At 45.7% G+C, this 25,040-nt stretch overlaps 1 protein-coding gene across 1 annotated transcript in view; it reads left to right on the top strand.

Annotated features, from left to right (window-relative positions):
* Positions 1–25,040, top strand: part of ZNF423 (zinc finger protein 423) — a 413,333-nt gene that overhangs the window by 55,751 nt on the left and 332,542 nt on the right. Inside the window, exon 2 of the mRNA XM_075537034.1 lies at positions 8,670–8,729. Within this exon, the coding sequence (XP_075393149.1) occupies positions 8,670–8,729 (60 nt within the window). The remainder of the gene's footprint in view (positions 1–8,669; positions 8,730–25,040) is intronic.

Raw genomic sequence — 25,040 nt, 5'->3', positions numbered from 1 at the left:
TCACATGGTTAGGTTTGAGCCCATTATTGCAGCCACCCTGTGAATCCGTCTCTTTGAAGGATGCCCTTCGTCACTGCTCTTCTCTTTCACCAAGCACAATGCCCCTTTCCAGTGTGATGTCCCTGGCTGGTTTCTGATAACATGTCCAAAGTATGTGAGACTAATCTTTCATGTCTAGGAAACAGGAATACCATGCAGTATTCCCTTGTCCTGTTCCACTGACTGTCTCTTGGTCCATGTACAGGTTCTGCATCACCACACTCCAGTGATTCTGGAATTCCCACACAGTCACATGTCTTTGCATAATCAATAACACACAGGCAAACATCTTTCTGGTAGTCTCTGCGTTGGGCCAAGATCCATCTGCCATCAGTGGTGATAGCCCTGTGCCATGTCCTTGTCTTGGATTTCTGGCTTCCTGTTGATGCATTGTTGCAATTGTTTTTGAATTATCTTCAGCAAAATTTTACCTGCCGATGATATTGTTTGATAACTTTCCCTTTCTGTTGGGTCACTTTTCTTTGGAATGAACACAAATATGGATCTCTTCCAGTCCATTGGCTAGGAATTTTTTGGCACAGGTGAGGGAGTGCTTCCAGTTGTTTCATCAGCTTGTTGAAACAATTCAATTGATATTCATCTATTCCTGGGACCTTGCTTTTGGCTAATGGCCTCATTGTAGCTTGGACTTCTTCCTTCAGTACCATTGGTTTTGATCATATGCTGCCTCTTGATATGATTGAATATTGAATAATTCATTTTGGTCCAATGACGGTGTATACTTTTCATCTTTGTTTGATACTTCCTGCAGAGTTCAATATTTTCCCCATAGAATTCTTTAATATTACAACTCAAGGCTTGAAATTTTTCAATTCTTTTAGCTGGAGATATCTGAATGGATTCTTCTCTTGGTTTTTCTAACTCCAGGCCCGTGCACATTATAATACTTTTTGTTGTCTTTTCAAGCCACCCTTGAAAGTTTCTGTTCAGCTCTCACTGCATTTCTTCCATTTGACTTGGCCCTCATCGTAAAAGGGAGGGGTGATTTTACTTGTCTCATAGAGTTGTCTCGACCAGTGGTTCTCAAGCACTGGAATGTATTAGAGTCACCTGGAGAGCTAATAACCATGTAGATTTGGAGGCTCCTCTCTCAGATACACCCTTTTTGTGAGTCGAGTGCAGTCTAGGTGGTGATGCTTCCGTCGGCTGCTGGTCTGGGGTACCCTCAGTGGAGCACGAGTTTAGGCAGTTGTTTGTTCTTAGCTGGTGCTGCGTCTGAGCTCACTCGTCCTCGCCGGCTGAGTTGTAGGGCAGAGCTGCGCTCTGTGGGGTTTCCATGGCTGCCACCTTCTGAAGCAGCCCACCTGGACTGCCATCTGATGTGCCCCGTGGTGGATTGGAACCACCAACTTTCAGGCCACTAGTCAAGTGCTTAATTGTTCATGTCCTCAGTGGCTTCTTTTGGGCAATTAAGTGAATATAAAATGTTTTTTGAAGTGCTTGTCATATAGCGAGGTGTCATGAGTCTTGCTGCTTATTCAAAGAAGATTTGGATGGTGGGGGCCTGCCTTTGTTATAGTTTTGGGGGCTCTGTTTCACATTCAGTAAAAGGATCTGAGGATGAGGTAGGGGACCCTTGACCACGTTGCCCTCAGCCTCCTTATCAATGTAGGACTAGCGCAGAGGAGCATGCTGTTCACATACTTGGGCCAGTCCCCAAGGGCCACCGAGTTACGTAGGCTTGGCTCCTTTCCTGACAGAGCTGTAAGAGACGCTTGCAACAAAGAGGAGGGGGAAAAAGATGTTTTAATTCAAGTAGACATCTTGCCTTTGTGGTGCTGCCTTTCTTTCTTCATAAGCCCCGATTCCCTTTTCCACTAAATTTGGCACATCAGGTGGCTGTGCAGTTGTCAGTTTTCTCTCTCTTTTTTCTTCTCACTGGCTGTACTAGACCGAGAGAGAACAAAGGGTGAGAGTAGTAGGTGCCTTGACTCCCCTCTTTCTCCCTTCCTTGGCTTCTACCTTTCAGCCAGAGCCATGCCTGCAAACATCTGGCACTGCCATGTGAGCTGTGGTCTGGCTTCTAGCCAATGGCTGTGAGTGCCTAGAAAAGTGGGGGGCTGGGAGGATAAAGTGGGGATTGGTAGGGGGATGCCCAGCACAGCATCTACCCAGAACCCAGCTGGACTTCATGAAACTTAGCTTTCTGGAAGAGCTCTTACTGTCCCCCGATTGGATTGAGTTAGACACACTCAGGTGTAGAGGTGTATGGATGGACGTGTGTGTCTACGTAGAGTAGACGCAGGTGAATGGAGGAAATGGAAGCTCAGTGGGAGTAGGATGGAAGTGGCTAATTGATTTGAACCCAAAGCTTTTTCTAAGCTATATCTATGCTCAGTGAGAAAGACCATGCTGACCTACTGGTAATATCTTACCACATTTGCAGACTGGGGAACCACACCAGGTATTCTCTATGCATTCTATCCCTGATCTAGTGGGGAAAGAAAAAAAAAAAGTCTAGCTGTTTAGAGAAAATTCACTGCCTCCTATTCGTTATCCTATTTTGCACGTTGTATTCTTCTTCTTCTTCTTTTTTTTAATGAGTGAAGATCCCGAGGTCTGCAAAGTTACCTCGGATGGAGATTTTTCTGGGATAACAGCTGCGGGTGATGCTGCCAGGCCTTCTTTTCTGTGGCGTGCTTAGGGGTGTGGGTTGATGATAAAGGGTGAGGAAGATGAATTGGCATGGCAGTTGAACCCCTTAGCCGTGAGCTCTGGAGGGCTCCCCATTTCAGGATTCCATCCCTCTCTGGTAGATTGGAAGGCAGAGAAAGCACTGATCACTCCAGCCCGGGTCCTTCTTGCAGAGGATGCAGGGCATCTCAGTGGGATGGTTGTTCTCACCATTCAGAACTCAGTCACTCTCTCTCCACATGCAGCGAGGAACCCTAGGAGCCAGCCAAGAGCCAGGGGTGTAGACAGTCCCTATGAATTATCTCCTTAAGTAGAAGACCGTGACATCCTTTGTCTTCTTCAGCAGATTGAGGAGGAAGGCAGGGAAGCTTTCGAATTACCCCAGTCACGTGAGTTAACATCGATTGTGTGCTTACTTTGGACCAGACACTTCCAGAGTATCATTTATCTCATTCAGTCCTCATGCAGCTCGTGTGAAGTTGGTCCTTAATGTCACTCCTGTCTTACAGGTGAGGACACTGAAGATCAGTTGGTTCTACCTTTTTGCCCACAATCTAAAGGCGTATCAATGATGGAGCTGGGGAATAAATCCGAGAACCCCTATTCCAGGGTCCGTTTGATCCCCTATACTGATAGCCTCTTTCCAGAGGCTCGCTGGATGACTTTCATCCTTGCAGATAGATGAATTCTGCAGGGGCGGGGGGGCGTTGTAGAAAGATCGCTGCTTCCTGTCAAGGTGGACCTGCTCTTTTCTGGTGTCAACTCTAACTAGGTAGCTTTCTGTTCCCCCTCTTTGATAGGTAGCCGGGGCCAGGAAAGAAAGACACCACAGAGGTGGACAAAGTCTATACTGCAGCCCCTCTGCCTGAGATTGGTCAAGAGAATAATTTCCAATAGCACAATGTTTTTAAGAGAGAAACCAAATGTGGCCAAAATTGCCTGTGAAAATCTCTTGGAAAAGTGCTGGTGACTTGGGGACCTATTTCCCTACCTTATCTCTTGGTAAGTCCATGCGACACTTTCTCTTCCTGCTACTGATTTTGTTTTGGCACAAAAGAAGGAGGCTCATTATCTGATGAGAAACAGGCTTCCTTCAATGCGATGGGGAGCTGTGGGAGCTTGCTGAGGTGCGTGTTGACTCACCAGCCACTCATGGGAGACAGCGGAAGCTTTCTGCCCCCTAAATATTTACCGCCTCAGAAACCCACAGCGATAGTTCTGCTGTGTCATATAGGGTCCCTATGAGTTGGTGTGTTCGTCTGGGTACTTTAGAGAAACAAATCCACAGAAACTCATGTATAAGAGAGAGTTTGATATAAAGGTTAAGTGCACATCAAGAAAACATCCCAACCCAGTGCTGCCCAAGCCCACAAGTCCAACATTAACCCATCTGTCTGACACCAACCCACAAAGTCCTCCTCCATCTCACTTACACGCAGTGATGCCGACTGCAGGAGGAAAGCCAAATCAGGGAACTTGTAAACATCTCAGCACTGGCAGGGGTCTCCACACGGCTGCTCCAGCACCCAGGGCTGCATCTGGGTAGGTCCATGTGACTTCTCCTCAGGGATGTTTGGCAGAAAGTGAGCCTTGCTAGCAGAAGCAAGTAACTGGCCAAGGCAGCTGCACCCTGGTCTGACCATGACAAAGCAAAAGACCTGAGCACTAGAAAGGCGTATCCCTCGCCCTTCAATTAACCCCACATGTGTTTATCAGCCAGGTGGGCATTATAAACTAACTACCTCAGTTGGAATTGACTTGGTTTTCAATACTAGACCACTATCTTCCCAGTGAGATTCTCAGTTAATGGGGTTATGGGCAGAGATGGACAGGAGGGCGTCCCAGGGCCCATCCTCCTCACCTTTACTCCAGGGTCTGTGCTTGTGGAGGGTTACGGCAGATGGCATTACCTGTGCCATTTAAATGGCTGTTGTCTTTTTTCCCACATGGGATCAGGGTGTGAATCCTAAGAATTTAATGAACGGGGTGTAATGTGACCTGCCATGAGGCCTTGCTCCTGTGAGGGTGTGTGCTTAGGGCTGAGGAGCTATTGTCGGGAGTCTTGGGTACACACACTTCTAGCTCTAGAGCATCTTTACTTTTCCATGCCATCACGCCCCACCTCACCCACTACCTGGTCCCACTACCCAAGAGGAGCTTGGGACATGTACATAGGCTGGGTAGTTTGTCTTACTTGCATCCAGCCCTGCTCATTTTGCATTGAAGCCTGTAATGGTCATGGATGACACTACCCTTTCAGCTCCTTGGAAAGAGAAAAAGAGAGGCATTGTCTTTGTCCCTATAGGCACTCACAGCGCTGCCCAGGGCATACTGCTTGGTGGAGAGAGTTTCAGCCCTCCTTTTGTCACCTCTTCTGACTCCCTTGCACATCCCACAACCTGTGCAGCTATACACCACATCTTCCCCATTTCACTTGTATTTTTTTTTTGCTCCCTGGGATTGTTTAAGACTGCTCTCCACTATTTCCTGCTTGCCAATGGGAGCCTGCTCCAGGGGACAGTGGTGATGTGCAGGGGGTCAGAGGTGTATCTGTCTGTGTTAGCCATTTCCTGGTCTAGAATAAAGTTCAGCCCACTGACAGGTTCTTTGGGGTTCTTTTGGGACCTGTACCCTTATTTATCTTTTAAAAATATTATGTGTCTCCTGATGTGTTTGCATTTAGCTAGGCACTGGGATTCAGTCATGGTCAAGATAAGGGACAAAGGTCAAGCCACCAAAACAGTCCATAAACTAATGACTATGTTAAAGTCAGGGCTATGAATGACCAACTAGGGAGCTGAGATGCATACTCTGGTTAAGGTAGACCAATGGTTAGGAAAGATTGGGAGCAATTGCTGCCTGGCTGTGTGACCTTGGATGAATTGCAGGGGACTCTGCGTCTCTCAGGTACTGGTGGACACAGGGTGTGCACTGAAACATATGGCTCCTGAAGTCTACTACTGTGCCTCAAGCAGGGCACAGTTGAAAGAAATGGAAGCTTAGAATTGGGGGTCATTGGGGAGAAAATAGTTCAAGTACTGGCAAATACTCCAAGGTCACCAACAGGAGAGGAGGTGAGATATAAGGGACTATTCAGTAGAAAGAGATGGTGGTCTTCAACAGCCACGGCTGGTGGTGACAGATATGCCTGTCTGTCCGTCTGTCTGTCTATCTCTCTTCATCAGTTGCTACATACACAAACACACACACACACACACACACTCTCTCTCTCTCTCTCTCTCTCTCTCTCTCTCTCAAGATACACACACACACGAACATTTTAGAGTAGAAGATGGATGTATGTGTGAAGAATGGCTTTCAGGTGTGGCAATGAATGCTGTTAACAACTGCTCCTTTCTGGCCCCTGGTTGTTGTTAAGTGTTATCTGCCTGTGTGTTGGAGTCTGTATGGTGGGAATCATCTTAGTGAGTAATATTAATTTGTCTGACATGAGATCTTAATTCATATTTACCTAGCTTCATCTTTGAAACCCATTCCAATTGTAGTTAAGTGAAACCATAGCTTCTTTGGTCCCAGCCCAAATTGCCTCTGCATTTCATGGTCTTAATCCGGAGTTTCTGCTCTCATACAAAGTTGGAGGAGAGAGAGAGGGCACTTCTTCAACATTCGTTGGCCTGCTAATCACTTGTTTGCATATTCCCTCTGGAGCATCCTGTTTAAAGGAAACCTAGTGGGGGAGGTAATAGCGGGAGACAGATATTGTAACGTCGCATAGCACAGGACCTTTTAATTCTGAGAGCTGTTGCCGCCATGGCCCTGGACCCACTCCAGCGCTTATACCAGTGTTTCAGCAGGTGACAGCACTGTCACATTTGGAAGGAAATTGCCATGGGGTTGATCCGTACTCATGGTGTCCCATGTGTATCAGAGTAGAGATGTGCTCATACGGTTTTCCATGGCTGATTCTTCTGAGCAGACTGTCAGGACTTGTTTTCTAAGGCACCCCTAGGTGGATTCAAACCTCCAACCTTTTAATTTTAGTTGAACGCGTTAACCATTCGTACCACCCAGGGTTGCCGACAATTATGGGGCAGGCACCCTGTGGGAGGCGAGGTGCCTAGGCTGTTTAGAGATCATCCCACTGAACCCCGTGCCTTTGGTACTATTATGACCTTGAGTTTTCAGGTGAGGAAACTAAAGCCTGAAAGTTCAATCATTGGCCTAAAGACACATAGCTTCTCCGAAACAGGGCTGGAATTTGTACCCAGGCAGCCTGGTGCTAGAGCCCAAGTGCTGACCTGGGTCCAGCTTTACTGCCCTGCGTGCCATGAGCCATGAGTAGTGTGGTAGGTTGCAGTAGGTCCTTGCCAGTCCCAACTTGCTAGGATTCTGGTTGACATCTCCTGCCCCTTAGAGATCAGTGGCCTCAAGAGTAGCCTTTGACACGGACAACCTGGTACCTGCGCCCAAACTCTGCACACCCTCTCAGCTACCTGCATAGCTTCAGGCACGTCACACACCTTGTAAGTTCTTGTGTCGAGCAACCATTTCAACACAGCAGTGTCTGCCCACCGTGTGTGCCCCTGGAGCACCCCCATTGCATTGACAAAACTGGGTGGTAGCTACAGCTTGCACATGTGTAGAACTCCAGAGCCTGTTACAACCGAAAAACACGGGGTGCACACATTTTTGCTTCAACAGAGTTCTAGTTTACAATGTCCGTACCCCAGCTTTAATAGGATTATATACCCCAGGCCAGGATTGATTCCAGAGGCTTTTTTAATGCTGCGTAGTGTCTCCTGTGTTCGTGAGTGCAAAACCTTCCCAATCCTGTGCTCACAGGCTGTGCTTTAGAGTGATGGGGACAGCCTATCCTTCCCAGCCTCTTGCTGTGAAGTAGGGGAAGGGAGTTGCGTTCAGTGGGATTGCCACTCAAAACTTGCTGACCACAGGACATTTGACCTCAGCATGTGGATCAAATCTCGGTATGCGTAGCAGCACCCCAAGCTTGCTAACTTCTGAGAGGAACCTTGTTTGTTTTTTGAAAGATTCTAGAAAACTTCTACATTTCAGTGGCACACAGTGGGGCTACTTGGTAGAGGATGATGCCTGCAGAGTCCTGGAGAGGTCTAGGTTTGTGCTTTAGTCTATGACTGGTAAATAGCATCATCCCAAGTGAGAACTAGGCTCTCCTTAGGGATGGCCTGTGGCACTATGTAAAGAAAGACTTGGCTGCTGCATCTTGACTTGGGACAGTTCTGAGACTGAGTAGTGATGTCTGCCAGGGTCATAGGAATAGGTACATTGTAACAGACACCACACCTATATTTGCTATTCATGCTTTAGTCATTTTATGTCTTAGTGGGACTAACAACAACCTCTTTCTAGAGTCTTAATACTTCTACCCTCAACAGAAGTCCCTGAGTGGTTCCAGTGGTTAACTCACTCAGCTACTAACTCGGTGGTGGGAGGTTTGAATCTACTCAGAGGCGCCTGAGAACTGGTGATCTACTTTTGGGAAAAAAATCAGTCATTGAAAATCCTAATTTTTATACACGTGGATTATCATTAGTCAGAGATGACTTGACAACAGCTAGTGTGGGTTGATGCCCTGAAGGTGGGTAATAGAAGGAACCGGCCCTGACATGTACAGCCTTCCTTGTCCTGTGCCCTCCACCCCGATTACTCGTTTGTAGCAGGGCTTCAAACCCGTTTGAAATGGCTCAGTCATGACTTACGGACACAGCGTAGCATATGCATTCCATAGCAACCGCATGTCTTGTGCATCTGACTTTGACTCTAGTCGGAAACAGGCAGTGACATCAAGTCGAAGAGCGGCTGGCCGTGTGTCCACACATCTTTGTGTGGGGCATCGCTGCCTGTCTCAAACTCCACATGCAGCGTGTACGCTGTTCTGGTTTCTCTTGGTCATGACCGGGCTATTTTAATCTGGTGTGAGGTTCTGGTTTGTACAACTTCACAACTCACTGCTGCACCTCTGCTCTCTCTTTCAGTTGAAGAAGGGGAGGCCTTGGACTTCGCACGGGCCTGGGATTCCTTTGTGGCAGCATCAGGTAAATGGCTGGGAGCTGTGGGAGGGCTGCTGGGGGTCCGAGGGAGCTGGCCGGAACACAGAAAGCCATCTGGCTGCTTACAGACATTGTGTTTTCCAAGTTACGTTTCTGTCTCCTTTCTACACTACCCCATGCAAAGAGATTTTTATGTGTTCCCTTAGGTCAACACAGTCTATTGCAGGTCTATGTCCTTCTCTGCTGAGGCCCATACTCCCTTCTTGTAGAAAGATTCAGATGACCCGCGATCCCCTGCGCAGCTTTGAAGTTCCTGCAATGAATATGTGGCACCTTCGTTCGAAACCACTTCCAGAAAAGCCACTTTCAATAGGATCTTTATGCTGCCATCTAAATAAGAACTCTTATATTTCTATTCCTGGAAGGATCTGCTTTGTACTCTGAGGGCAGGCTGCTCCCAGGTCATACCTTCAGGGTGAGGTAATTGGAGACACTCACACTTGTGGGGATTTAAGTGTAATATACAGGCAGATATCGATACAATTTCATATAGAGATAGGTATTTACATATGCACAGAGGAGAGAGAGAGGGAAAAATTAGCTCATAGAATTATTGGGGCTAGTAAGTCCAAAATCTATCTTTAGGCTTCTATACCAAGATCCATAGGTCAGGTAACGGAAAGTATGCAGTGGTGAGACCCAGCAAATTCTCCCAAAGTGTTTATAAGCTGGAGGCAGAACACACCCTAAGGAAGCTCTATTTTTATTGATTGTATTCATTTATAGAAAGCCATTATTTTATATTCTGGAACAGCAGCGAGTCTAGTATTTAACCAAACCACTTGGAAGCTGGCACTTAAATAAACCGTAAAAGTAACCTTCATCGCGGACAGTAATAGGGATGGCTTGACCATCAGGGCACTTGAGTTTTTAACTCAGCCCTGTGCTTGCATAGGCTCCTTCTGGACCTCAGTTTCCCCAGCTGTAAAGAGGAGTGGCTAACTGAGGTTTTCTCTAACTAGAAACTCATTGGAGACTGCCCATGGAGTGTAGGATCAGAGCTGGTTTTAGGGTCGGTAGGGGCTTCTGTGGAGGGTGGCCCCGCAGTCTGTGCCTTGTGTAGCTTGTGATTCTCTTGGCAACAGAGTTCCTGGCCTGATACTTGTCAATATCTGACAAACTCTTTGTTTCCTGTCCCCTCGGTCCCATGTGCCAGGCCAGGCCTGGCCTAGGAGCCTGATCAGTTGACTGCAATCTTGTGGGAGCTGGAGCCAGTCTACTTTTTTTTTTTTTAAACAATTTATTGGGGCTCATACAATTCTTATCACAGTTCATACATATACATACATCAATTGTATAAAGCACATCGAGCCAGTCTACTTTTATAGAATCTTTTAGTTCATTTTCTTTCTTTCTTTTTTTTTATTATTGATTAATGATTTCTTTCTTTAAAAAAAATCATTTTTTCGGGGGCTCGTATAACTCTTATCACAATCCATATGTGAATCCACTGTGTGAAGCACATGTGTACATTTGTTGCCATCATCATTCTTAAAACATTAGCTTTCTGCTTGAGCTTTTGGTATCCTCATTTTCCCCCTCCCTTTCTCCCCCTCCCTCATGAACCCTTGATAATTTATAGTTTATTTAGCCTTCTCTTTGTTCAGATGTAGAAACCAAGACAAGAACAGACATTTTATGGGTTGGTTTTTTTAAAAAATCATTTATTGGGTGCTGGTACAATTCTGATCGCAATCCATACATGCATCCATTGTGTCAAGCACATTTGTACATTTGTTGCCATCATCATTCTCAAAACATTTCCTTTCTACTTAAGCCCTTGATATCAGCTCATTTCCCCCCCTCCTTCCCTGCTCTCCCCTCCCTCATGAACCCTTGATAATTATTTTGTCCTATCTTATACAGTCCAGTGTCTCCCTTCACACACTTCTCTGTTGTCTATCCCCCAGAGCGGGGGTTATATATAGATCCTTGTAATCGGTTCCCACTTTTCATCCCACTCTCCCACCACCCTCCCGGTATCGCCACTCACACCACTGGTCCTGAAGGGATCATCCTCCCCGGATTTCCTGTGTTTCCAGTTCCTATCTGTACCAGTGTACATCCTCTGGTCCAGCCAGATTCGTAAGGTAGACCTGGGATCATGATACTGGAGGGAGGAAGCATTTAAGAACTAGAGCAAAGTTGTTGCTACCCTGTACTCTGACTTGCTTGTTTCCTCCCCGTGACCCTTCAGTAAGGGGGTGTCCAGTTGCTTACAGATGACCTTTGGGTCTCCACTGTACATTCAACCTCATTCACAATGATATGATTTTTTATTCTTTGATGCCTGATACCTGATCCCTTCAACACCTTGTGATCACACAGGCTGGTGTGCTTCTTCCATGTGGACTTTATTATTTTTGAGCTAGATGGTTGCTTGTTTATCTTCAAGCTTTTAAGACCCCAGACACTATATCTATTGATAGCCAGGCACCATCAGCTTTCTTCACCACATTTGCTTATGGTATTTTAAAAATAACAGACATGTAGAGATTTTTAAAGCATTTTAATGATTATGTATTTGTTTTTATGCGTGTTAGATAGAATCACAAGTGACACATCTAAGTGTATCACAGCTCATGTGAAAGGCATTCTGATGATGCTAAATTCACTTAAGTGAGAAAGTCAGTTGACAAGAAATTTTTTAAAAAGACCTTTATATTGTGATGTGAGTGCAAGCTTACAGAGCAAATTGGTTATCCATGCAACAGTACATTCACGTTTTATTTTATGTCGTTGTTTGTAATCACCACAAGGTAACTGTTCTCCTCCCACTGCCTCCCTGTATTTCGTTTCCATTTATCCTTATTTTCTATTCCTTCCTGCTTCTGAGCTCTAGTCCTGGGCAAACGTTACCCTTTTGATTTCATACGGTTAGTTGTTTTAAGGAGTTCATGTAAGCCTGAAAATTGAGCCAAGGGGGTAAGCTCACTTTCACACCGAAAGGGTGATCGAAAATCATAATATTGGGTTTCCACCAGTTTCTATCCAACCAGTAAGTGTAATCCCACAGTTTGGCTCCCATGTCCTGTTGTGACCCTTTCAGAGCATTCAGCAGTGGCACCATCTAGTTCTTCTGGTCTCCGGTTCCCGGAGCCTGAGGTGCATGTTGTTTATCAGTCCTTTGGACGAAGTATTTTCATGTGTCTTTGATTTCACTCTCTCTTCTTTGCTCTGGATGGGGAGAGACCAATGGGGGTACATTCATGGCTGCTCATCCGCTTTTAAGACCCCAGTTGCTCCAGGACCTAGAACATTGTGGACTCTTTTATGTCAATAGGTGTTGGTGTCCCCGGAGTCTGCGATCCTGAGCCCTTAGACCCAACATCTCATTCCTCAAAGGTGGTTGGTTATGGCTAAACAGTTTTCATTACTTTGCCCTCTGTGTGCCCTACTGTACATGGTGTATGTGTAGAATATAGAAATACATGTCTAGAAGAGCCCTCTGTCAAACCTATATGTCTTTGTGAATGTAGTCCCATTCACCTTCCCTTCCCTGTTCGGCTTGGGTGGCTGTGTATTCACTCGAAGACTATTGCTATTCCTGTTAGCGTAGACTTTGGTATGCTCTAGTATTTACCGTTGTTGCTTTTAGCTCCTTGCTCTTCCCAGCGCCATCCTTTGACTACATCCTTTTTACTGCTCTTCTCCTTTGTATGTTACCTTCTCTTTCACTTTCAACCCAGGTAACCTTGAAAGACCGTTTCCTTATGTGTACAAACCTTTTCTTGACTCTTTACAGTAATGGTTTAATAGAATATTTGTCCTTTTGTGATTAGCTTCACTCAGCATAATGGCCCATGTTTACGAGCCTCATGAGGTCTTTTCATCATTAGCCTTTAACTTTGTGTCATATTCCATTGGGATAAGGACCACGGTTTGTTTGTTTATTCATGTTGTGATAGGCACTTAGGTTGTTTCAGACTTTTTGTATTGTGAATAATACTGATCAGCCAGTAGGGATGCGCATATATCTGTTCATCTCATGGCCCCTATTTCTCTATGATTTAAAAAATAAAAAGGTAAAAGCTCTGCTGATGTGAGGGGGCTAGTGCATTTGGAGTTGTTCCACAAGGTCAGACTGTTAATCAAACTTTCTATTTAGAGTTTCTCAAAAGATTGCATAGCAGTGTGAGACAAGAAAGGCCTGATTCGTGGCAGACAGGGCACTGGTCAGTGCTCCAGTTTTTGGCAAAAAACAGCATGCCTCTCTTGTTCCAAGAACCTGAGTTACCTGACCTCACTCGTGTGACTTCTTTTTGTTTCCACGAATGGAGAGGGACATGAAAGGACAGCGACTTGACGACATAGAAGAGGCGAAGAATAAAATGAGGGAGGGACTGTCAGCCATCCAGATGAGTTTCCATGAATCGAATCGCAAATGTGTCAAATATGTTAAGTGTAACGGAGAGTACTTTGAAGGTGATAAGGTTGCTTTGTAAAAAAAATTAAATATATAGCTTGATGGGGGGAGGAGGATGTCTGGCTTTTACTGGTATCCCATCGTATACATACCTAAGAGTGGAATTGCTGGATCCTCTGGTACTGGACTTACAGCTTTTTGAAGGACGTGTCATACCATTTTCCACAGTGATTACCTTCTCTTGTTTTACAGTGTATGAGGGCTCCAATCTTTAATAATTTTTCTCTATTTTCAACTTTGCTATTACTGCTGGGGTGAGATGTTATCACTAACTTGCATCTGGGGTGAGATGTTATCTCTAACTTGCATCTGGGGTGAGATGTTATCTCTAACTTGCATCTGGGGTGAGATGTTATCTCTAACTTGTATCTGGAGTGAGATGTTATCTCTAACTTGCATCGTGAAGAACTACCGCTCAGGAGCATTACTTTATATGTTTGCTGACTGCATGAATGTCTTTTTTTTTGAAAAGTATCTATTCATTCTTCTGTCCATTTTTATTGGAGTTTTAAGCATTATTGATGTGTTGAAGTTTTCTATACATTTTAAAGAGTTGTCTTTTGGTTGATAAGTCATTGCCCAAATGTTTTCCCTAGTCTATCCGGGTTTTTTTTTTTTTTTGTGAAACCCTTTGAAGCATAGAAATGTGTAAATTTTAGGAGGGCCCTAGTTTGTTATGGTTTTAAGTTTTACAGTCAGGTGTTTGGTCCATCTTAACTTGGTTTTTGTATATGCCGAGACATATTGACCTCATTTTATTTTTTTTTTGCAAATGAATATCCAATTTTGCCAGTACCATCTGTTAGAGGGAATATCTGTTCCCATTCTAATGGGTTTCAGCACTTTGTCTAAGATCAGCTTCTTTTTTTTTTTTAACATTTTATTAGGGACTCATACAAATCTTATCACCATCCATACATATACATACCTCAATTGTATAAAGCACATCCATACATTCCCTGCCCCAATCATTCTCAAGGCATTTGCTCTCCACTTAAGCCCCTTGCATCAGGTCCTCTTATTTTTTTCCCCTCCCTCCCCTTTCCCCCCTCCCTCATGTGCCCTTGGTAATTTATACATCGTTATTTTGTCATATCTTGCCCTATCCGGAGTCTCCCTTCCCCCCTTCTCTGCTGTCCCTCTCCCAGGGAAGAGGTCACATGTGGATCCTTGTAATCAGTTCCCCCTTTCCAACCCACTCACCCTCCACTCTCCCAGCATCGTCCCTCACACCCTTGGTCCTGAAGGTATCATCCACCCTGGATTCCCTGTACCTCCAGCCCTTATATGTACCAGTGTACAGCCTCTGTCCTATCCAGCCCTGCAAGCTAGAATTCAGATCATGGTAGTTGGGGGGAGGAAGCATCCAGGATCTGGGGGAAAGCTGTTTTTTCATCGGTACTACCTCACACCCTAATTAACCCATCTCCTCTCCTAAACCCCTCTATGAGGGGATCTCCAGTGGCCGACACTTGGGCCTTGGGTCTCCACTCTGCACTTCCCCCTTCATTTAATATGGTATATATATATATGCATATACACATATATACACATACATACACACACTTATATATATATATTTTTTTGCATGATGCCTTATACCTGGTTCCTTGGCACCTCGTGATTGCACTGGCCGGTGTGCTTCTTCCATGTGGGCTTATTTGCTTCTGAGCTAGATGGCCGCTTGTTCACCTTCAAGCCTTTAAGACCCCAGACACTATCTCTTTTGATAGCCGGGCACCATCAGCTTTCTTCACCACATTTGCTTATGCACCTATTTGTCTTCAGCGATCCTATCATGGAGGTGTGCAGTCAATGATATGATTTTTTGTTCTTTGATGCCTGGTAACTGATCCCTTTGGGACCACTCGATCACACAGGCTGGTGTGTTCTTCCATGTGGACTTTGTTGCTTCTGAGCTAGATGGCCGCTTGTTTATCTTCAAGCCTTTAAGACCCCAGTCACTATCTCTTTTGATAGGCGGGCACCATCAGCTTTCTTCACCACATTTACTTGTTCACCCACTTTGGCTCCAGCCGTTGTGTCGGGAGAGTGAGCATCATAGAGTTCCAATTTAATAAAAGAAGGTGTTCATGCATTGAGGGAGTGTTTAAGTAGAGGCCCAAGGTCCTTCCGCCACCTTAATACTTGATCTATAAATATAGACACATAGATCTATTTCCCCATCCTCCTATATATATTTGCATGTACATGTCTTTGTCTAGACCTCCATGAATGCCCTTTGACTCCTAGCTCTTTCCTCCATCTCCCTTGACTTTCCTCCTGCCCTACTACCATGCTTCGTCGCCACCTGGGCTAGAGTATACCTCTTCTCTAAGCAACCTTACCCTTGATCATTTCCCACCAGGCCTGCCACTCCCCCTTCTCTACCATTTGGGGTCCCATGTTTTTCCCTTGTCCCTGGGTTTGTTAACACCATTTCCTTACCCCCCCCACCCCCCCACCCCAAGTCCCCCCGGAACTGTCGGTCCCGTTGTTTTTCCTCCAGATAGTTCATCCAGCCTGTCCTATTCAGACAGACCTGTGGAGACACTAACATGCACGAAAACAAAGCAACAGTATGCAACCAGACAACAAAACAACAAAAACAAACCACTGACAAAGAACAGAACAAAACAGTTCACAAGAGAAAAGCTTGTAGTTAGTTCAGGGATCGTTTGCTGGCCCTTAGGAGCGTTTTCCAGTCCAGTCTGTTGGGGCACCACGCCCTGGCCCCAAAGTCCACTTTCAGCATTCCCTGGGGACCTTGCCACTCCATTTTCTTGCTGTTCCGCTGCACTCCCCCAGTGCTTTGCCTCGGTGTGGTGGGATCAGGTCAGGTGCAATTCCCACACTGTGTCTCCGGTGCTGTCCCCTGTATCGCCCTTAGTCACTGATTGGCATCATTTCTCATAGTGGGGCCAGCCATGTTGTTCTCTCTGTGGACTGGCTGCTCTACTCAGGAACATCATCATATCTGATCAGAGCACACGGGAGAAGATGAAGGGGCAGGAGGAGAGAGTGGAGCACAGCCTGGCCCACCAGGCCGTGATGATGATGTTCCTGAGTAGATCAGCTCCTTTTAACTGGATAGATTTACTTCTGGGTTCCCAATTCGTTCCATTTGTCTATGGGTCTGTTACTGTATCAATACCAGGTTGTTTTGACTACCATGACTGTATTGTAGGCTTGAGGTAAGGATATGTGAGCTCTTTTTGCTTCAGTTTTGCTTTGCTTATCTGAGCTCTTTTTCCTTTCCCAACAAAATCGTTGATTAGATTGTCCTCTTCCTTAAGAGCTGATAATGGAATCTGGATCAAGATATTATAATTGTATATCTGTTTGGGTAGCATTGTCATTTCCACAATATTATAGTTTTCCTATCTATGAGCATATAGTCTTTCATTTATACAGGTCGCTAGGTGCGTTCTTTCTCTTTTTTGGTATAGATCTCTTATGTCTCTGGTTAAGTTTATTCCTAAGTATTTAATCTTTTCGGTAGTTACTGTAAATGGTATGGTTTTCCTGATTTCCTTTCCAGAGTTCTGTTTGTTGTAAAGGAATCCAACTGATTTTTGAATATTGATCTTGTATCCTTCCACTTTCTTGTTGAATCTCTTGGATTTTCCATGTATGGGATGATATCATTTACTAATAGAGTTTTACTTCTTTATTAACTTGGCTGCCTTTTATGAATTATACTTTCAATAAGAAAGTATTGAATTCATGAATTCAATAAAAATCGTAAAAATGTGTAGCGAATTGCTAACATGAGGATACAGATTATACAGAATCGTTCTTGAAGTCTTGGTCCAGAGCTCTCTCCTGCAGACTTTTGAGACTGCTTGGTGTGTCAGAGGGGTGCTGGTTGACCCCAGGATTTGGTGGTGGTATGCCTGCCAGGTACCCTGGTCATTTTTTATAGAGAAGGGCCCTGTCCTGATTCTAGGATGGCCGATGGGGACTTTAATTTTTGAGAGGGGTCTTGGATTACAACAGGCTTCTCTGCTAGTATGGGGCTTGGAGGTGAATACTGGCGAGGATGGGAGGAGAGGTACATAACCTTCCCCCTTGTCTCTTTCCCATATGTGTGAGATAGGGTTCTCATGGCTGGGGTATCATAGGAGCTCAGCTGTAAAGCTCCATGTTGCAGCGATCCAGGCATTCTGTTAGACTAGGGGTGTATGTGTGCATGTTGAAAGGACGGAGAACTCGCTTACTGTCAATCTCTGAAAAGAATCCCATAGCACCTCGGCCCCGAGCTAGGCATGTGCCAGCCCAGGGTTGTCTGCCCATGGGACTTCTTCATCAGCTGCGTACCCAGCAGTGCCACAGGCTGGGGGGACAAATGGGACTGTAGCAGGCTGTGGTAGACAGAAAGCCCTTTGCAGGAGGAGCCAGCTGCTCTCTTCCCAGGGAGGTGTCTTCCCGTACGTTGAAGGCAGGAACGTTGCCAAGGGGCTCTGCGGCTCTGTGAAGCCATTGATGACAGGCCTCTCTTGGTGCGCTTCGTGCGGCAGCAGTATGGAGATGTGCATCTTGGGCTGATGTGCAGTGAGGAGCTGTATTTCAGTGTGGTGCGGAGGCGAGGCCACGCTGTGCCTCCCACACATGCACAAAGAGAGGCCTAAAGCAATGGATTTCTATGGTGCAGTCTGCTTTGGATGATCCCTTAGAGATGAGGACAGTGAGGACAGAATGTTCCAGAGAGTAGGTAACCCCCACCCAGGCCATGGATTGGTTGTTTTTGCATGTGTTTGTGTCCCATTTCTGATGATTTTTTCAGTGTATGAGTATGATAATTTTCCTTTCCAATTCCGTGTGACTTGTGCTATGAAACTCGGATTGTATAACCTGAGCATTGGGCTCGTGAGGGGGTGCACACCCTGGGTATCAGGACAGAATTAGTTTGGGAAGCAATCCTGGTTGAGGGTGATACTATCACATTTATGTGTTTATTTTTGGGTAATTCTTGCACCATCTAACTACTAATGTCTTTCACAGAGCACCAACAGCCATGGCAAAGATGTCTATGATCAACCAATAGCTTGGAAAAAAATCACAAAAAACTCCCCACTTTTTATTGTGGACAAGGTGCAGGTTTACAGAGCAGGTCATTAGTGTCTCATTCAACAATTCTTGTACATTATGATTCAACTCATCCATTGCTATCCCCACAATGTACCATGGCATATCCTACTTCCGGTGTTTCCATTCCAACTTTCTTAACCTTCTGAACTTTGCCTTTGGGGAAAATACTGCCCTTTTGATCTTGAATGGTTAATTAGTCCAACTCAAATCTGAAGAGTAAGCGTCGTAGTTCTGGGGTCCCACCAGTCTCTATGTGAGCAGTAAGCCCGGTCTCCATTGTGAACATCAAGTTTATTGAACACTTACTTAATGTGTGCCAGGCACATCATGAACACTTTTCCTGCAGTATTTCATTGAACGGCACTGACAACCCTACAAGGTGGACAGCTAGAGAAATTCTCCATGGGCTGGTTTTGGGTGGCCATCTGGTGGAAGACAGAGCCAAAGTCTTGGTTGACGCTGATTTTGTGTAGCATTTTGCATTAAACTGAGAAAATGTCAATTGGCCACATCAGATAGTAGAGGCAGTTGCCAAGGGAGATTATGGGGGGATCAAAGCCTCCTTAAGCCACTGCTGGCATTGCTACTGAGAATTGCCATCCACATTTGGCAGATGAGGGAAAAAGACTTGGAGAGGGATAGTAGTTTAGCTGTGATCCCCAGGCAAGGAGCTATGAAGTAGGGACTTGAACCCAAGGCCCCTGAAGCTGAAGACTACGAGTTAACCTCTGTACGGCTTGCCCTGTGGTATGGACAGCCAGGAGACACCTTGAGGTGGGCATTATGGGAATTTCTAGAAGAGTCCTAGTGGGACAGCTTCCATGTTATAGGACAAGATGGTCATGGGTGCGGGTTGAGGTGGGATTTCTTAGTTACTTAGACCAAGAGAAACCATGGAAAGGTGGTGGACTAGAGAAACAAATTCATAAAGATGGGTACAAGAAAGAATTTTATATAAAGGAGTAATTGTACATTAAGAAGGCATCTCATCCCACTCCAGTTCGAGACCCATATTAGTCCATATGTCTGATACCAGTCTATAAATTCCTCTTCAGACTCACACAATATACATGCAATGATGCCAAGTGCAGGAAGATCACAGGCCAGTGGGTGGAAAGTCTTAAGGATCCAGTGGTGGTAGAAGCATTTCAACGCTGGCATGGGTGTCCACGTGGCTCCTCCAGCTCTAGGACTCTGGCTCCATCAGCATTGCTCCATGTGTCTTGTCAACAGGGATATTTTGCAGGGAGAGTGTGTGTCCTGTCTCCAGGGAGGAAGGCAGGATTTCCCAGAATCCTCAGGAGAAGGTCGTGCCCACACAGAGGCTTCATTGGCTATGATCTGACTGATAGGCTAGACGCCACCCCTTCTTCAAGTTGACAGTAGATAATGTAACTGCCACAGGTGGATAGGATGCAGTGAGAAGGTTTTATTAGGAGGACCAGGCGTGTTGTCATTTGTCCCCACTCTTTTGTGGGTGCCAGTTGATCCCAGGCTAATTTTTGCATTCTCCCCTCTCCCACATTCTCTTAGCTTGAGGACTGTGATTGAGAACTTGAATGAACAAGCAGATGTTAGTATGCCTTGTCGCTTACTCTTGGTTTCACCTGTCTGAGGAGTGCTCTGGCTGCATCCGGAGAGGAGGTGGGGCTCGGTGGAGGAGGTCTTGGCTCACTGACAGAGGGGTAGGAATGAGTAGGTATGGGGTTTTAAATAAGCTGCTTCCCTTTGGAACCTGACTTTTCTTGTCCATAAAATTGAGGTGGTGGTGGCGAGGATGGATTTACCTTGTAATGACACAATGTAAGCCAGAGAAGTTCTAAACCTGTTTTGAAGCATAGATGCTCTCCCCCATCCAATGCAAGTGTGTGGATCCTGGTCCGAAAACACATAATATTTGATGTGCAATTTCATGGCGATTCATGGATCACCCCAGCCACATCTCCCTCCCTTGCCAGGCCCTTGGTTTGAACAGCCTGTGAATATGGGCATCCTTTATAGACGTGAAAGCCCTTGGATAAGTCAGAAGCTCATGTGGCCCAGGTGAGTGGGGACAGCCATACCTTAGCGTTAGCCAACCGAATGAACCCCAGGGTCCCAGCATTTGGAGATGCCAGATCTCAATTCTTGAAAGAATAGTCCAAAAGCTGGATTTTCTTATAAAATTATTATTATTTTAAATTATTAAAGAGAAAAAAAGCACCTGATATCTTTTTGAAAGCAGCTTTGTTGAGGTATAATTCACGTCCTTCCACAGTTCACCATGGAAAATGCCGTTCAGTGAGTGTGGACAGCAACCCCCACAGTCAGTTTTTTTTAAATCTTTTTATTTGGGCTCATAAGGCTCTTATCACAATCCGTACATACATCAGTTGAGCAAAGCACCCTTGTACATTCGTTGCACTCGTCATTCTCATAATTCACCTTCCACTTGGGTTCCTGGAATCAGCTCGGTTTCCCTTTTTTTCCCCCGTCCCCCTCCCTCCCCGATCCCACCCCTCCCACAGTCAGTTTTATAATATTTAATGACCTCAGCAAGAAAGCCCGTATCCTGTAGCTATCCTTCCCCTCTCCCGGACATTCCAGCCCTAAGCACAAACCCACCCCGCTCATTGCCCCAGAGAGGGTTCCTGCTGAAGGGACCGCGTGCATTACAGAGTGGAACTGTCCCACCGGCTCTTCGTGGCTGTAATCTTCATGGAGGTGGATCGCTTGGCCTTTCTTTTGTGGCGCTGTTGGATGGGTTCAAACCATCATCTTTTAGGTTAGCAGTTGAGTGTGAGCTACTAGCACTCCCAGGGGTTTTAAGCAAGTTTTAATCTACTTTTCTGTTTCTGTACATTTGCCATTTCTGGACATTAAGTTTAATTGTGGCCTTTAATGTCTATCTTATTTCACTTAGCATAGTGATTTCAATATTCATCCATATTTCATTCATTCTTTTTTATGGCTAAATACTATTCCATTGTAGAGACACACCACATTTTATGCATTGCTATATTGATAGGCCTCTTGGGTCTTCCTGCCCTGGGCTTTTGACTATTAGGAATAATGATGCCCTAAATACTGGTGGACACGATCGTTGAAGACAAATGGGTGCATAAGCAAAGATTGTGAAGAGAGCTGATGGTGCCCCCACACCAAAAGATGCAGCATCTGAGGTCTTAAATGCTTGAAGATAAACAAGTGGTCATCTAACCGAGAAGCAACAAAGCTCACATGGAAGGAGCCCACCAGCCTGTGTAAGTATGAGGAGTAAGTGGGATTAGGTATCCAGCATCAAAGACCTAGAACAAAAAGTCTTATCAATGTGAATGAGGGGCACTGTGGAGAGGAGACCCAAAGCCCATCTATAGACTATTGGACATCCCCTTACAGAAAGGTCACAAGGAAGGGATGAGCCAGTCAGGGTGTAGCATAGCACCAATGAAACATACAGCTTTCCTTTGGTTCATTAATGCTTCCTCCCCTCCACTACCATGACCCCAATTCTACCTTAAAAATCCGGCAAGGCCAGAGCATGTACACTGGTACAGATAAGAGCTGGAAATGCAGGGAATCCCTTCAGAACAGATAAACCCCTCAGGACCAATAATAAGAATGACGATACCAGGAGAGTAAGGGGAAACCAATCACAACTATCTACATATCACCCCCTCCCAGGGGGATAGACAGCAGAAAAGTGGGTGAAGGGAGACATTGGTCAATGTAAGATATGGAAAAAAATTGATAAATTATCAAGGGTTCATGAGAGAGGGAGAGTTGGGCAGGGGGAATACACTGGTGTATAACTTTTTGTTTGAGCATTTGCTCTTATTTCTCTTAGAAAAACTAGTAGAGGAACACCTGGGTTCCACGGTAATTCCAAAGCGTCACGGTGGCTCTGTTCTGTAAACAGTAACCACGAGGTTGGCAAGTTAGCCCTACTTGTTGCTCCTTTCAAGCACGACGATTATCCTATCTGCCCCTTTAAGTAGGTGTAGTCTTTGGAGACCCTACCTGGGGGTCATTAGGAGTCAGAACTCATGCAGTCGCAATGGGTTTAGGTTCGGTTTTATGTCAGTTTCTATGCATAACTTTTTGAAGAGCTGCCAAACTGTTTTACTCAGTGACTGTGCTGTGTAAATTTTCTTCTAATTTCTCCACATCCACACGAACAATTGTTATTCTGCCCCCCTCGCACTCTTAAAACATTACAGCCATCTTAGGGGTCCTGAAATAATAGCTCATCGTGGACAATGCAACCAAAAAGGCTTCCAAAACTTTGTGGGGGAAAAACCCAACATTTTCTTTTAATTCCAGTTTTCCACAAACCTTTCAGAGATCTCTTGTGTTTGTAACAAACAAACAAACAACCCCCATAGCGCACTGCTCAAATATATGTAGAGTGTTGGATCGGGTGCATGTTTTGATGTATATTTTCATTAAAAATGAAATAAACTTAAAAACAAAACGAATAACACTGTGCAGACCTAGCTAAGTCCCTTGATGCCTGATTTGGAGGTTGCCAAGCACGGCTTTACCAAGTGCCTTTTGATGTTCCAGGTCTCTCTCAGTCCCCTTGCCCTGCTCCCATCCATCGTGTCCCTCTCCTGCCCAGTGCAGAGGCCTGTCCTCCGCTGTTAGGGAGTGACGGCAGACCGCAGGAGTGGTGTGTGTGAATCTGAGCCCGGGTTCTCAGGGAACCAGCCCAGCCAAAGTCCGCTCCGAACTGGCAGCTGCATTCGCTTCTCATCACCGTCTCCTCTGAATCTCCCTAGTGCTGGGCAAAGTTGCCAGGCACGTTGCACGGAAGATGTCCTGATGGCCTCTTTCCAGAGGAAGGATGGATGGGGTCAGGGCCATGGCTGGGGAGTCAGTGCTAAGATAGAAAGTGGTGCATTTGTTGACAGACGCTCATGGCCTGGGCAGGCTAGCCAAGTTTATTTCTGGGGCAGAGACAGGCATGGCATTGGATATAGCTAGTTGTTCGTGGCAGTCTAGCAGCTAACCTCATAGGCATTACACCGTGATCAGTTTTAGGCCTTTAGGGGAATGCATACAGTCTTAAACCCATTTGGCTTACCACTCCCTTATCAGAAGAAAATGACGCAGCTCCCTCCTTAGCAGGTTATCACCCCCTTTGGGAAGCACTGGCATGGAAACCCCTTTTCCATCTCAAAGACTCCCGGCCATGCTTTGTGGGTGCTGGTGCCTTTGGGTGACCCTCTGTGAGGGACTGTTAACAATCCTAGTTTACAGGTGAAACAACTCAGCCGCAAAGATGCCAGTGACTTAGTTTAAGGTCCTACAGGTAAAAAGCAGTGGAGCTGAGATTCGAACCCAGGCATCCAGGCTCGAAAGCTCCTGTGTGGATCTAACACCACTGTTGTAACTGTGAAATGGCAGACCTGCTCGTGAGAATGAGAACGTTGGTCCACCCCCCCCCCCCGCCCCCAAGCCAATATTTACCCTCAAATAGATTCTTACTCATGGCCGGCTCCATGCCAGTAGAGTGTAACTCTAATTCACAAGTTTGTGTAAGGCAAATTACTGAGCCTTTCTTCTGAGGCACGGCTGGGTCAGTTCAAGTTGTCAACCATTCAGTAAGTAGTTAAGCACTTAACTCTTTGTCCCAACCAGGGGCTCCTGCTTAGAGCCTCAGGGAGGGGTTGGGTGGAGGAGTCTTACTAGAGTGTTCTGTCTCCCTGTCTAGCGGTAGGTACCTGTTTGACGGCTCTGTATATACTTCCCATCTTCAAAGGCCAGAAGTATGGGTCCTTTCATTCATGCAGCCCAGTCTGCTTGTCTGCTTTGGCTCCCTTACATTCTCTTGTATTTTGTTAAAAATTGTATTAATTGTCTCAATGAAACAGCACCTTATACTTCAAGTACCTTATGCTACCTTATACACACGCTGGCTGTGTGTGTTTTTCTCAGCACGATTTCTAGCTCCATCCATATATAAACAGACCTTCACATAGATAGAGCCCCAGGGTAAATATGACAGCAGCTTCCACTGTTATCTCTTAGACCCGTGTCTCATGTGACACTACAGTTCCCATAGGACTCGTCCTTCGTGGCTGCCCTGGTGGAACTGTTGAGCCATTGAGTGTGGTCGATGTACGCTTTCTTCTTCCTTGTGGGGCATTTCCACTACTCTTGTACATAAATAATTCCATGATGATCACTTTTGTGTAGGTGGCTTTTTCTAGGGGTGCTTAACACCTTTTAACTTTTTCTTTGAATTCTCAGATCCAGGCTAGAGGCGTCCTTCCTCAGCCCCACCCCTCCCCCAAACACACAGAGGTCCTCGCGTGCAATTCCTTCTTGAATGACCATCTTACGGTTAATCAGCAAAGATGTCCTGGCTCTTTCGCATAATGCTGGCCTCGACTGTTGTTCCTGGGCTCATTCCCTGTGGTTTTCCCAGCATTCACTGGCTCCAGCTGGCTTGGTGGGTGCTTGTGTACCTTTTGTGTTAGAGCCCCCGGCCCTGTCATTTCCTTAATGAGGACCAGGGGACATTTTAAAGGAGTAGAAGAGCCTTACTAAATAGATGTAGAATTTCCCACTATTTTAAAGACTTATGAAATGCATTTTTATATGAAGCCAGCTGGGGAGTTTCTCATTAGCTCTGTTGGGGAGTCTGTGGGGAGTTGAGCTAAGTGGAGCCAGGCCGGCTGGGTAAGAAGACGCGGTGGCCTCGAGCTCACCAGGGGAGCGTGGCAGGCATGCACTGGTGGGTCTGCTCCCTGGACCCCCGGCCAGGCTGGTCTCAGTTGTGCCTTTGTTCGACT

This window comes from Tenrec ecaudatus, chromosome 18 (assembly GCF_050624435.1).
Source record: "Tenrec ecaudatus isolate mTenEca1 chromosome 18, mTenEca1.hap1, whole genome shotgun sequence".
Lineage (NCBI taxonomy): Eukaryota > Metazoa > Chordata > Mammalia > Afrosoricida > Tenrecidae > Tenrec > Tenrec ecaudatus.
The sequence above is the reverse complement of the archived record's forward strand: the minus strand, read 5'-3'. Positions and strand labels throughout refer to the sequence as shown.